This window comes from Hypomesus nipponensis, chromosome 21 (genome assembly GCF_054491055.1).
Source record: "Hypomesus nipponensis isolate SF chromosome 21, ASM5449105v1, whole genome shotgun sequence".
Lineage (NCBI taxonomy): Eukaryota > Metazoa > Chordata > Actinopteri > Osmeriformes > Osmeridae > Hypomesus > Hypomesus nipponensis.
Window position 1 is genome coordinate 4,212,491 of NC_140381.1, and position 13,638 is coordinate 4,226,128.

The 13,638-nt window shown below is 47.0% G+C and overlaps 1 protein-coding gene and 1 long non-coding RNA gene across 2 annotated transcripts; one reads left to right on the plus strand and one right to left on the minus strand.

Annotated features, from left to right (window-relative positions):
* Positions 1-130: 130 nt before the first annotated feature.
* On the minus strand, positions 131-11,927 carry cusr (Copper-only SOD repeat protein). The gene is made up of 10 exons (XM_084686146.1): positions 11,706-11,927; positions 7,756-9,835; positions 7,082-7,181; positions 4,741-4,818; positions 4,561-4,644; positions 3,491-3,623; positions 2,714-2,828; positions 1,700-1,818; positions 951-1,031; positions 131-701 (listed from the first exon to the last, which is right to left on the minus strand). The coding sequence occupies exons 1-10, from the start codon at positions 11,734-11,736 to the stop codon at positions 616-618; spliced, it is 2,907 nt and encodes a 968-aa protein (XP_084542272.1). The 5' UTR covers positions 11,737-11,927; the 3' UTR covers positions 131-615.
* On the plus strand, positions 2,141-3,545 carry LOC146237540 (uncharacterized). The gene is made up of 3 exons (XR_014740665.1): positions 2,141-2,282; positions 2,649-2,795; positions 3,426-3,545. It is a non-coding gene; the product is annotated as an uncharacterized LOC146237540 (long non-coding RNA).
* Positions 11,928-13,638: the final 1,711 nt, after the last annotated feature.

Here is a 13,638-nt window from a genome sequence, read left to right on the forward strand (position 1 = left end):
TTTCATTGAAAAAAAATCTGGTAAACACGAAAATGTGTATGAAATAGCCTGGAGCAAAAAATAGCGTCTGTTTTATTAATCGGAACCAACAATTCGTCCATCAAGTCAAATTAAAGAGCATACGACCATACCGTTTTGTTTATATTTTACTTATATATTTAACACACATTATGACTTTAAAATGAACTGCTCAAATGGGAACATGGCATTCATCCAAATCAATAAAAAATGTGTATATACAATATTAAAAATTGCACAATTTACATACTGAGTTTACAGAGCACGGAAAGATATTTGGCAGAAAATAACAAATTGCAATGTCATAGACTAGACATACAGTCCCCCACAAACCCCACGAAGAATGAATATTTACATATATATTCAAAATTCAATAACCATCTTTAACAACTAATCTAAAAACACACACAAATAAACAGATCTATAAACAGGCGATTTCCTGTCCATATATAAAATCATGATTAAGTCTAATGAAGACAATTATTATCGCTGTTATTATTATGACTGACACTACAGTTAAGTTGAGGAAAAATCCCACCACACACTGAGTCAGATTTTCCTCTGTGACAGAGGCCAGGCGAGGTTTAGGGGAGTGTGTTACAGCTGAGTCAGGGACCGTAAGATGAAGGTGGCAGCAGTCACCCACACCACAACAGTCATGCAGGGTTTCAGTCCTCCACTCCCTGACAACAGAGATGGTGTTAGCTGACAATCTGTCACATGACAACTACTTGACATTGAGTTTTCTTTACTTTACTCTATTAAGTCCATTTAAAACATGTAAATATATATAAAAATGTGTATAGTAAATGTGCTTCTATTTATACTATAATAAATGATAAAACATACATGTTCGGGTATAGTTTTTACAGCAAACAGATGGGGTGAGATGGTGGTAAATGCATTTTAGTGACATCTCCAGGCATGCTTACCAGAACAGGTTGTAGTCTGTTGGTACACTCCCATCTTGTTGCTGTCTTTGACGGCGTGTAACTTCTCTTCTGCCACCTCACCTGTGTGAGGAACACACAGGGAGGCAATCAAAAATCCTCCAGGAGACTGCATGAGTTATTGAGATCAGTGGGTTCGGTTACAGTGTGTGTGTGTGTGTGTGTGTATGTATGTGTGTGTATGTGGGTGTGTGTTTGTGTCCGTCTACGTGTTGATGTGTGTGTGATAGAAAGAGAGAGAGAGAGAGAGAGAGAGAGAGAGAGAGAGAGAGAGAGAGAGAGAGAGAGAGAGAGTGTGTTTTTCTCTGTTTCTGTACAAAAGAAGTCTTTCACACTGTTTTGTCTGAGTGCTCCAAGGACATAAAGGACTGTCTCTTCCTATACTGTGTGTGTCCACTCCACTCCCTGTTTATAATCTGAACGCTGGTTTCTGGTAACTGAACCGGAGACCGGTCTGGTTCACTGAAGACCTTTTGAAAGTGCAGAACAGTCCATTATAGGGACACACACAGGTCAGATCATCTATTCCGACGGTGCAGATCACAAAGTGAAAGAAACCTGCGTTCACAAACAGATTTCAGATCAGATCCCAGCCGATTGCCTCATACTAGATCTTGCCATCTGACTGAAAGAATCGATCCTGGACCCAGTCTTCCTGCTCTGATACGGTCGCTGAACGGCTTGTAAACAACCCTGCTCCCTCAATGGTCAGATATTGATCGTTGTCGTACCTGCGACCATGAAGCTGACTTGTTGGCAGTCTCTGCTGGTCCGAGGTGATCCCGATAGGATGGTGACTCTGGACATGCTCACCTCCAGCACCTCTGACACCCTCTTACGGAAGTCATACCTGCACGCAGTAAGGACAAGGTGGTAAACTAACAGGCTGGGTATGAAATATATCGGTTTGACAGGGTGTGCCTGACTGCAGAGGGAGACAAAGAGAAAACGGGAAAGAGAAAATGGACAAGATATGGGGCTTAAGAAAGAGAAAGAGAGACAGAGTGAGAATGTGTCACGGTAGATTGTTTGATAAATTGATTGTTTGAGTTGAGATACGCAACCGGTAACCGTGGTGACATCTGAGACATTTTAAAAACAACTGGGAGTGTTCTATTTCCCAGGAGATTGTGAGGAAATTTGATGAGATACATTTCTTGTGATCATTTGAACAAAGCTGTCATGTTTGTTAGATTGATTGATTGATTTAATTGATAACCGTTTTATTTAGATGAAAGTATGACGTTGCTAAGAGACTAAAAATGGCCTTTCGTTTCATACAGCCCATAAAAAAGTTATTCAAGAAATGCGAAGGTAAACATACCTTTCAGAGGGTCTAAAATCACAACTCCCTCACAGCATGTACTCGATGTGATATATTGTTTTTATTGTTGCTTTGTTTTCTACAGGTACACTTGCACTTATAGCGGTTCATGTTGTTTAATTGTAACTTGTTTAACTACATGCTCTTATGGTTCTTCCCTTTGGCACTTATTTTGGTTGTTCACAATATGTGCTTCATGTTTTGGCTACTCGCAATGTTTTTGGGGCTATCTTGTTGTTATTATCAGTGACCTATGCACTTTGTAAAGCTCTCTCTTGGAAGTCGCTTTGGATAAAAGCGTCTGCTAAATTAAAAAATGTAAATGTTAACATGTCCTCTAACATATCTGCCACTAGACTGAGTGTAAGAACAAGGCGAGGGTGGGTTCCTGTCAGGTCAGAGGTAGAGAGGTCAGTCTCACCTACTGAAGGACGTCACGTTGGGGAAGAACTGATCTGCAGAAGGGGATGCTGGGAGAATGTTGGCGCATGCCAGGACTTCCGGTGGGTTCCAGAGGACCAGAGACCTGTGGACCACTACGAGAACAACAAACAGATGCATGATCGCAGACACGCAAAAGACACAAAGGCAACGGAGACGCACAACGTAAGACACACAAAACCGTTGACACACAAAACCATAGACACACAACACCAACAGACAGATCCACAGCCACAAACACGCAAGTGACGAGCAACATGACAGACAAATCTTCTCAAAAGCGTATCAGATATTGAGATGTTGGTTTTGTAGTTTCATCTATCTGTGTTGGTTGTACTTGTTGTTAAAGTTGAATGCGGTTAGAGTTCACTAATCATCTCAAAGCACATTAATAATGCTACTCTCTCACACCCTTAGTTATATCAAGTTTCAAGTTCATTGAAATTTGTAACAAATATAGGTAAACAATTATTTGGCCCTAATCCTCCGAGCAGTCAATCTAAAAACATAATAAATAATCCAAACCTAAAATAAATAAATCATAATCTACGATGAACTACTGGTGACCCACTATTGTTATCAAAGTTCCTATTCTTATCGTGCTGTGTCTGCGTATGTGGGTGTGTCTCAGGTGTTTGTGTTTTACAGTCGTGTTGGTTTATAACGTTGCCGTTTCCATGGTTTTCCAGCAGAGCTTTGCTGCTTTTGATGCGTGATTCAGCGCTTTCATCCCTTCACCCGGTTGGCTGTGTGTTACCTGTGAGGTCACCGGCCAGTTGCAGGCTGGTGTCTGTGTACAGCTGCCTCTCCACCAGGCTGACCTTCCCCTGGCGAGACGTCAGGTCTCCCACCTCACAGGACAGGGCGTTGTCACGGGAACAGCTGGAACTCTGAGAAACGAGAAAACAACGAAAACAAACTGTAACCGACTTTCTCTTTCCTTCGCCTGAAAGTGGGCTTTGATGATTTCAGATATATCCCCCATGACCATGTCAGTGAACAGAGGTAAATACCAATCACAGGATCACAGTCAAAAGTTTACAGCATTGATGAGTACTTCATGATGACTCTACTATACTCTACTGTACTCTACTGTACTCTACTGTACTCTATTGTACATGTGTGGACATTACATGAGGTCCATTTTTACTTAAATCCATAAATTACAGCCTGTTACAACATGTTACATACTACATTTTAACATTTTATTGATTAAGCAGACCGTTTTACCAAAAGCAACTCACAAGAACCACAAGCATCTAAAGCGAATGATCTTGGACCCGAAGTGCGCAGGTCTAAAAGTGTTCCAGAGAAAAGAGCCCAAAAGAGGAACGTCTTTTCCAGACAGACAGCGCAACCGAAACGTATCGTATAACAATTCCGACAGCAGTCTAACAATAACAACATCGTATATCAACTGCAACGTCAAAAAAAACACACACAAAAACCCAGCGACTATTCATTGTCTGCAAGGAGTGAGGGGTTGGCCTGGTCCTTCCACAGCCCAGGATCTGGACCACGCTGTGCTGCAGGGTGATACTGTTAGATATTCCTATTTATCAAATAATGGCACAGAGTCGTCGGATTTAAAGAAAGTACAATAGTTTACTTCTTGCTGGCAAGGAGACAAGTTTGGTCTCGATACAAGGTTCAGGTCTGGATTCTGTAGGACCCATTCTTATCCTAAGGTTCTCGTGCGCGTGTGTGTGTGCCTCTTGAGTGGAAAGTAACAACGTTTCTGACCTTTCTAGGCTGACCAACTGGCTTACTTAGTACAGATAAGGCTAAGCATATATTACATCCTTCATTTCTCTGACAGATACTCACCGAGGGCTCCATGTTGAAGGGGTTGTAAGTGATTCCTTCAGGGCTACAGTGACGGTCTAGGATGGACCAGTAAGCAGTGGAGACCTGAAAGCAGAGATAGTGTCCTTTACAGCCCCTCAATGTGTGTGTGTGTGTGTGTGTGTGGATGTGTTTGTGTGCCTTCAGCAGAAGCAGACTCACGTTGTTGATCCGTGACAAACGGAGGTCAACCTCCAGTGTCATGTCACTGTAGCTCCCATCATCGAACGTCTGCTGGGACTGAAGCCACAATTAACAGTTAGACCACCCTGCTCCTCTGGGACCAGTTTGATTACTGTCTAGGACCAGTTACTAGACCATCCAACACCAGTTTGACTACTGTCTAGGACCAGTTACTAGACCATCCAACACCAGTTAGACTACTGTCTAGGACCAGTTACTAGACCATCCAACACCAGTTAGACTACTGTCTAGGACCAGTTACTAGACCATCCAACACCAGTTAGACTACTGTCTAGGACCAGTTACTAGACCATCCAACACCAGTTAGACTACTGTCTAGGACCAGTTACTAGACCATCCAACACCAGTTAGACTACTGTCTAGGACCAGTTACTAGACCATCCAACACCAGTTAGACTACTGTCTAGGACCAGTTACTAGACCATCCAACACCAGTTAGACTACTGTCTAGGACCAGTTACTAGACCATCCAACACCAGTTAGACTACTGTCTAGGACCAGTTACTAGACCATCCAACACCAGTTAGACTACTGTCTAGGACCAGTTACTAGACCATCCAACACCAGTTAGACTACTGTCTAGGACCAGTTACTAGACCATCCAACACCAGTTAGACTACTGTCTTGGACCAGTTACTAGACCATCCAACACCAGTTAGACTACTGTCTAGGACCAGTTACTAGACCATCCAACACCAGTTAGACTACTGTCTAGGACCAGTTACACAACCTTCCAACACCAGTTAGACTACTGTCTAGGACCAGTTACACAACCTTCCAATACAAGTTAGACTACTTACTCAGAAAAGTGACTCAACCATCTACAACCAGTTACACAACCTTTCAAGACCCAAGACCAGTTTGATAACTATCTTCATTTAAGGTTGTAAACTGAACTATTACTATGAACATGCAGCTGGACAAACAACTACAAATGATGTGCAGCTCTATCTGAAATCAGCTGTAACACAAATATCTTATATTTATTCAGAGCACACATTTGAGCTTCTGGGGGCGGGGGTGGTGGGGGGGGATGGGGGCGGGGCTGGGGGCTGCCAGATACAGCTGTTCTTTTGGGATGTGTGTCTGGGTTGGGAGGAGGGACAGTGAGGAGTGGTTGGGAGGGTGTCAGTGTGTGTGTGCTTGTGTCTGTCTGTGTTGTAGGTGTGTGGTGTGATATGTTGAACTAATACAACATGATGCCACAACACCTGTCCAATACTGCCCCCCCTCCTCCCCTCAACCCTTCCTCCCCTTCCCTTATCCCCTTCCTCCCCTCCCCTTCCTCCCCTCCCCTCTCCCCTTCCTCCCCTCTCCCTTATCCCCTTCCTCCCCTTCCCTCTCCCCTTCCTCCCCACTCCCCTTCCTCCCCACTCCCCTTCCTCCCCTCTCCCCTTCCTCCCCTTTCCTCTCCCCTTCCTCCCCTCCCCCCTTCCTCCCCTCTCCCTCTCCCCTTCCTCCCCTCCCCCTTCCTCCCCTCTCCCTCTCCCCTTCCTCCCCTCTCCCCTTCCGCCCCTCTCCCTCTCCCCTTCCTCCCCTCTCCCTCTCCCCTTCCTCCCCTCTCCCTCTCCCCTCTCCCCTTCCTCCCCTCTCCCCTTCCTCCCCTCTCCCCTTCCTCCCCTCTCCCTCTCCCCTTCCTCCCCTCTCCCCTTCCTCTCCCCTCTCCCTCTCCCTCTCCCTCTCCCTCTCCCTCTCCCTCTCCCTCTCCCCTCTCCCCTTCCTCCCCTCTCCCTCTCCCCTTCCTCCCCTCTCCCCTCTCCCCTTCCTCCCCTCTCCCTCTCCCCTCTCCCCTCTCCCCTCTCCCCTTCCTCCCCTCTCCCCTTCCTCCCCTCTCCCTCTCCCCTTCCTCCCCTCTCCCCTTCCTCCCCTCTCCCTCTCCCTCTCCCCTCTCCCCTCTCCCCTTCCTCCCCTCTCCCCTTCCTCCCCTCTCCCTCTCCCCTCTACCCTTCCTCCCCTCTCCCCTTCCTCCCCTCTCCTCTCCCTAACCCTGTAATGAATTCACGGGCACTGTGTGCACGGTGAATAAATACCCGGCCACGTTTTCCTGGCAGCTAAAGTGTGGCTCTGGGCTCCTGGTTTGGTGCTGAGTCACGTCTCGCCAAGCATCCAAACTCAAACCCTCCGCGATCTGAACGTGTCTCGTCATTGTGTGTTGCGTGCTCGCTAGCGCCTAACGACAGAGGAACTGTATGTTTAATTTAGCACTCTTCACAATGCTAAGATGTGTTTGAAAACGGTAAATACAAGTATGTTCAATATATCTGGAAAAACGGGGGTTATTCCCGATATATATTCGTACCAACTTAACTGTCCCATTCAGTGTGTTGACGAAGTCAGCCTTGGCATAGACCCAGTGTCCGCCCGTTGCGTTGTCAGGGGTAATGTCTGCACACTGCATCCTGTGGACCACAACACACCCTGAATGACATCCCAATGACATGACAACGCCTATGCTAATGCTAAGATGAGCATGAGATAAGAATTTGTGATTTTTGTTACACAGTTATTAGAGACTTTGTCTGTTGACTGTTTGTTAATTAACCCCTTAAACTGTAGTATTTGTTCGACATGTCTGTTCAGTAATTCGGTTTCTTGTTTCTCAATAGATATCTCTGATTAAAAACAGAAGTCAACGTGTATTTCTGCTCTGTATTTCTGCTTTAGCATCAAAACCTCATAATATCAACATAAACACCTGTTTTTTCTCAGAAAGGCTGCACAGACTTAAACGCATGCTGTATATTGTTCACTAACCCACACACACTCTTTGTTGTTGTCTTCTCTCTCACCACTGGCCTCTATCTCTCCACTTTCCCTCCCTCCCTCCCTCCCTCCCTCCCTCCCTCCCTCCCTCCCTCCCTCCCTCCCTCCCTCCCTCCCTCCCTCCCTCCCTCCCTCCCTCCCTCCCTCCCTCCCTCCCTCCCTCCCTCCCTCCCTCCCTCCCTCCCTCCCTCCCTCCAGTCCTCCGCTCACCTGGATCCGTTGGCATAGTGGATCACCAGCGACCTCCCGACAATGCTGTTAGGCCCCGTCACCGGCAGATTCCCATCCATGTACAGACTCTGCAGCTGGTTGAGACCGGTCAGCAAGCCAAACTTCCCACTGATGTCCCCTATCTCGTACTGGTCCACCGTACCAGTTGCGGGGGCGGGCGAGGCCGAGATGTCAACAGAGAACGGGTTGAAGTGACCCATGACGCTGGCGTCGGAGCAGGGCAGGGCGGAGATGCTGTGCATTGTGGGTAGCTTGTGGACGTGGTAGCCCCCCGCTCTGGCTGCGAGGCCCGCCAGAGAGACGCTGACGGCCGTGGGCCCCTGAGGAACCAACCGGGAGAACCGGATTTGGCCACTGGAGGCCTTGGGATGGCCGAACCACGGGCCGGTCGTCGCCGCGGGGGGACGGAGGGTCGTGACGTTGGCACACGCGATCCGGTTGGCGGCCATGGCGGGGCCGTGGATGACCAACGAGCCTGACATGGACACCCAGGAAGTGGTGTCGGTGAGGAACAGCTTCCCGCCGACGGTGCCCAGCTGAGTGCCCAGGTTGAGGGTGGTGTGCTTTCGGGCGTAGTCGCCCATCTCGCAGGCGAAGGGGCTCGTGGGGCCGCAGTGGAGGGCGTAGCTCGGGTCGGTCGTGGAGACGTTGTACGGGTTCCAGTGTCCCCCCGTGCTCTCGCACCGCCCCTCGTCCGTGTCGCGAGCCGTGCTGATTGGGTAAGTGTGGATGTGCCAGTTGTGATTGGCCGTGGGGGCGGTGGAGGGTCGCCCGTACGCGAGGTCCATGAACAGCGTCACGTCGGAGAGAGGGTCGCCCCTCAGCTGAGTCAGCTGGACCGTGCCCACCACGGGGCTCCGGAACGTCGCCGTGGCGACGACCACGTCGCCGGGGTAGCCGACGCTCCCGCACACGAACCTCGCCCCGCTCGGCTCGTGGATGACCGCCGAGCGCCCCACGATGCTGTTCCGTCCAAACAGGGGCAGGTTGAAGTCGTAAAAGACGGCGGCGATCTCGCCGCGTCCCTCCAGCGAGCCGTGCCTGGAGCTGAGGTCGCCGACCTCGTAGCGGTCGTGGGTCGAGCCGGGCACCTTGGGGTAGCCGGGGTCCGCGGTGTCCACCGCAAATGGGTTCCAATGACCTCCGACGTTGTCGTTGGAGCACATGCTCTGCGGTGGCGACTGGGTTTGAGGAAGCGGGAACTGGTGCACGTGGTAGGGACCCACGCGACTCTGCAGGCCCGACAGGTTCGCTCTCACCTCCGTCACGTCGAAGGGGGAAGCCTGGCGGAAGCTGAAATAACCTATGACCCCTCTCATGTCCACTAAGACGTGCACTTCCTTCTTCTCCACCGTCAGGATCTCAGCGCATCGGTAGGCGGAGCCGAGTTTGAGGATGAGGAACTTGGAACCGAAGAAGGTGAGGTCCAAACGAGACTTGATGGGTTCTAGAGGGGTTCCGACACTCAGTTCTCCGAGGGCACTCAAGGCGAAGGCGTCCAGGTTTCCAAGCAGATCGTCGCAGCTGGAGGCACGGTTCTGGTATGCGAACGCACTAACGTTGGTCTTTGTTGCGTTGACCTGACCAATGGTGGCCAAGTCTGAAAGGACCCTGGTTTGGGACTCGTTTGGTAACACCGTTTGCCTGATGTAAACGTTACCGGCGACGGAACCGTAGAACCTAGCTTGCCTTGTCACAACGGTCTGTCCTACTCGCCGTATGACCGTGCAGGCTTTGGCGCCGTTACACGTCTCCAGGGTCAACGAAAGGTCATCCAGGATGGTGTCCCGCTCAAACAGAGGGGACACGTTAACGGTGGCGTTTGACGTGGTGCCCGAAGCGAACGTGAATACTCTCAGACCTACGTGCCGCTCCTGACAAGGCTGGACAAAATGGCCGAACATGACTGGGAACGAAGTGAGGGTGACGTTTATCGAGCCGCACGTTCCGGCGCCGACGACGTTAAGGGTGGCCGTCCGAGCTTCGGAGTCAAACCGAACCCAGCCTCTGACCCCGCCCATGTTGAGATCGGCATTAAACAGCGTGCAGGAAGCAGAACCTTAAAGAGACAACAAACAACAAAAATGGGTTGGGGGATAAACGCTGTTATGGAGCACCTTGTTACATCTGTTATCCAATATCTAATTAAGTATTTTCATTTGAATCTGAAGTACTTAATCTGTTTACAGAGGAAACACTTTATTTATTTTTTCTTTAGCCATTGGTATGTAAATAAATATAGCAGAATGTTGCCCTGCCATAATATGTAACCCAGTATGCATTCTTAGCGTTGTTTCTGTTGCAACACATTGAAAAGGTGGTAAAAGTTCACTCATGGTTCAGTCAGAAACATGAGAAATGTAATACACACCAGACAGATTCTAATCTAACATACAACTGACCTGTATCCCAACCGTTTTTGAACACATCTGACCATATTTTTTTTCTACCCAATAACCAACTGCCAACTGGATTTGAATACTGATGATTGTTTTCACCCCCAACATTAAAATATGGGTGCACATGTCTAAACACTCATACACCTGTAGTTACTGTAACCTTGGATCTGCACCCTCACACCGAGTAGGAGACGCCCTTCAGCATGACTCAGCTGTGGTCAACAGACGCACCAACTGAAAACCAGTCCTATCACGTTCCGTCCTGGATACAATAACACAGGAGGCTAGAATAGCTCTACTCAACCATGAGCATGTTGGCTCCCAATACGCTTGGCTTTGCCAGTACGTTGTTGTTTCTGTGGATAGATCCTATTACTTGATCGCTGCTACCGACCGGGACATAACACAATCTCTCAAGGCTCATAATTGTCCCAATTAACAATGCAGGGACCAGTACACCGTGGCATCAGATGACAGTTGGAGCTCACAACGCCAGGTTTTTCAAAAACCTCTGTTCCGAACGGTATTTTGCGCATTTGATTCAGGTCACATCATTTTTTACAACACGCATGTATTCAAGACAAGGCTGTGGTTTACCGACCGCATCTGTGGAGGAACTGAGTGTTCTGAGAAGTTTTTGAGGAAACAAAAACAAATGCACCCCACGGTGCTGTATTCGGTTGCCTTCGTTCAGACAATGTCTTCACACTTGACTCGAGTGACATAAAACATGGATGGGATGACATCAGACAGTCAAAGCAGAAGAGGAACGTGTGTGTGACCCCCGTACATGAGGATACAGATAACGAGCGGAGGACGTTATTGCTCCAGCATCCAGGGAGCACTTTGTGACAGATAAAGAACTGGAACTTAAAATAAACCCTGATGTATTTTCAACATCGTACAAGATGTGACATAATTGTTTAGACTGAACTTAAAAGTTTGTTGTAGTGTTTTACTCTTGTTTTGTAATGTGTTGGACAAAAGTGACTATCCTCAAGGACTCCTCTGACTTCTCATTTACTGGTACTAATTAATTTCCATAAAGCCCATCTGGTTCAAGCCAGAGCAGGAAACAGGTGCCGTCTTGCTTAATATGACATAAGTGCTTTTGAATGTCAGGGGAATCCTTGAAGACATTTAGAAAATAATGTTTACATTTGTTTCCTGTGTCAACGTGATGTGCCCAAGGCTGTTCCGTTCAGGTTGTATAGATCTGCTTCATTCTACACATTAAGGCACTCACACAGAATGAAAAGGCAATCGCACAGAATGAAAATATGTTTAGCCATTTAAGTGAAACTGTTTTTGCATAAAAACCACAGTGCAGACCTATTTGTCACGATTCATCTTAGTTGTGAAACTTTTGGGTGGATTCAATTCACACAAATAGATTTAAGAGATTAAATAATACTGAACACATCAATGACCACAGAGAATGGACTGTAAATACTGCCTCCCTCTCTCACACACCCTCCTAACCACAAGTTACACACACACAAAAGCTCCACAAAGATAATGAGTACTCACCCAGTAGCACAAACAGCAGAAGAAGATACATTGCAATGGTGATGGATGCTCACAGCAAAAGCAGGTGCTCAACAAAAATCAGGAAACTGTGTGGACTGAGTTCAGAATCTACCAACACTTCAGGGAAACTAAAACAACTACCAACACAAATGCTTGTAGAACCCCCCTACCCCCCCAAAAAATGTGTGTGTTCAAAGTGCATCTGAGGGAATGATCTTCTGAAAGTGTGTGTGTGTGTGTGTGTTTGAGAGAGAGAGCATGTGTAAGTGTGTGACTGAGTGTCGGAGGTGTGCAGCACTCTATTTCAGTCCAAACCTCAAGCGTTCGGAGTGTTCCGAATTCTGATTGGTCAGTCTCGATCCCGGCTGTTCCAAGCTCTGATTGGTCCAGCCCCCAAGGAGTCGGGAGGAACCCTGTCTCACACCTCATTGGTCACAGGCAGGGCCATACAAATGAAAGTTGTAAGTTACTCTTATCCCTATAGGAGTAAAAAAAAAAAAACTGATGTAGAAATTGCTGCAGTGTAATAGACTGTTGTCAGTTATCACTACTCGCTATAGGATCATGCGCTGTTATAAAAGAACAGCCATGAGTGTTCATTTTCTACGACTTTATCCTATTTTCCACCCTGAGGATTCCCTGCCTCCCTCCTGCTCTGTCGTCGTCATGTGCCCTTCTGACGAATTAAGGAATAAAATAGAATAGAATACTGGAGAAAATAGACAAATATTCCCTCCAGTTAAAAATAGAAAGGCAAAACGTGGACCGGAGTGTGTTATTTTGGGGTAGGTCAAGCTCTGGGGTCCATTTACATGAGGTGGAGGGCCCTCCATCAGACCCTTCAGTTGGACTATTCTGGACGCTGATTGTAGGGGTGGTTATTATAGGACAGTGTCACATGGTTTTTGACACAAATACTGGTCCACACACACACACACACACATTGTTCTCTGGAAAAGAAGGTTATGTGCGTGAATGTTTTGTGTTGGTAACTGTGTGTAAAAGAGGAAGACTTGCACATCATCAGGGTGAAGTAAGCAAAGGGGCTTCTTTCACCCTGATCATTAAAATGATCACTCGGACATCGTTGTATAAAAAGGATTTATTTCAGGGTCATGAGTTTCATTTCAGAATCAGAAAGGGTTTTATTCGCCATGAAAGTTGGCACAGACAAGCAATTTACTTTGGCAGGAAGGTGCATACATTAAACATATAGGTATCTTGACATTTGAATATGTGGTCTAACTATACTGTACTAAGGGACAAGTCTAACCAATACTAACGGGATTTAAAATATAAAATATAAAGTAGCCAAATGATTTACAACATAAATACAACAAAAATACAAATGGTACAAAAAATACAAATAGTGTGATATAGTGCAAATTACAATGTGGCAAAGAGTCATTGTGCAAATAATGATTTCAATTCTTGAAACTCCATCCCACCCATTTGAAAACCAATTTGAAAACAAATGGGTGGCAGTAATTTAATACTCTTTCTCTAACTGTGCATTTTCCAGTTGTTAAGTAAGTGACAGGACACCAAAGAGTCAAATATTTTCTTATGCGTTACGGGGTGAGTACAATATTTTCTTAGGCGTTAGGGGGTGAGTCAAATATTTTCTTAGGCGTGACGGGGTGAGTCAAATATTTTCTGAGGAGGTATGGAATGTAAAAGTTTGAGAACCACTGTTTAAAAATGTTGGCTACAGCTCTCAGCTCTCCCTTTAAGCTAATCAACATGTAAGGCTGGGTGTCAAACCTGCCCCCACCTCTCATATGCTAAAGTCTGGAGTTTCTGGACGGTCTCAACTTGATGGCTCTCACACCCCATTCAAGATGTGGTCTGATTGGTTGTTCTTGTGTATAAAGGGAATTGTAATGCATTGTTCTTTGGATTCTTCATCTCCTGAGACCTTCTCCTCAGTTCT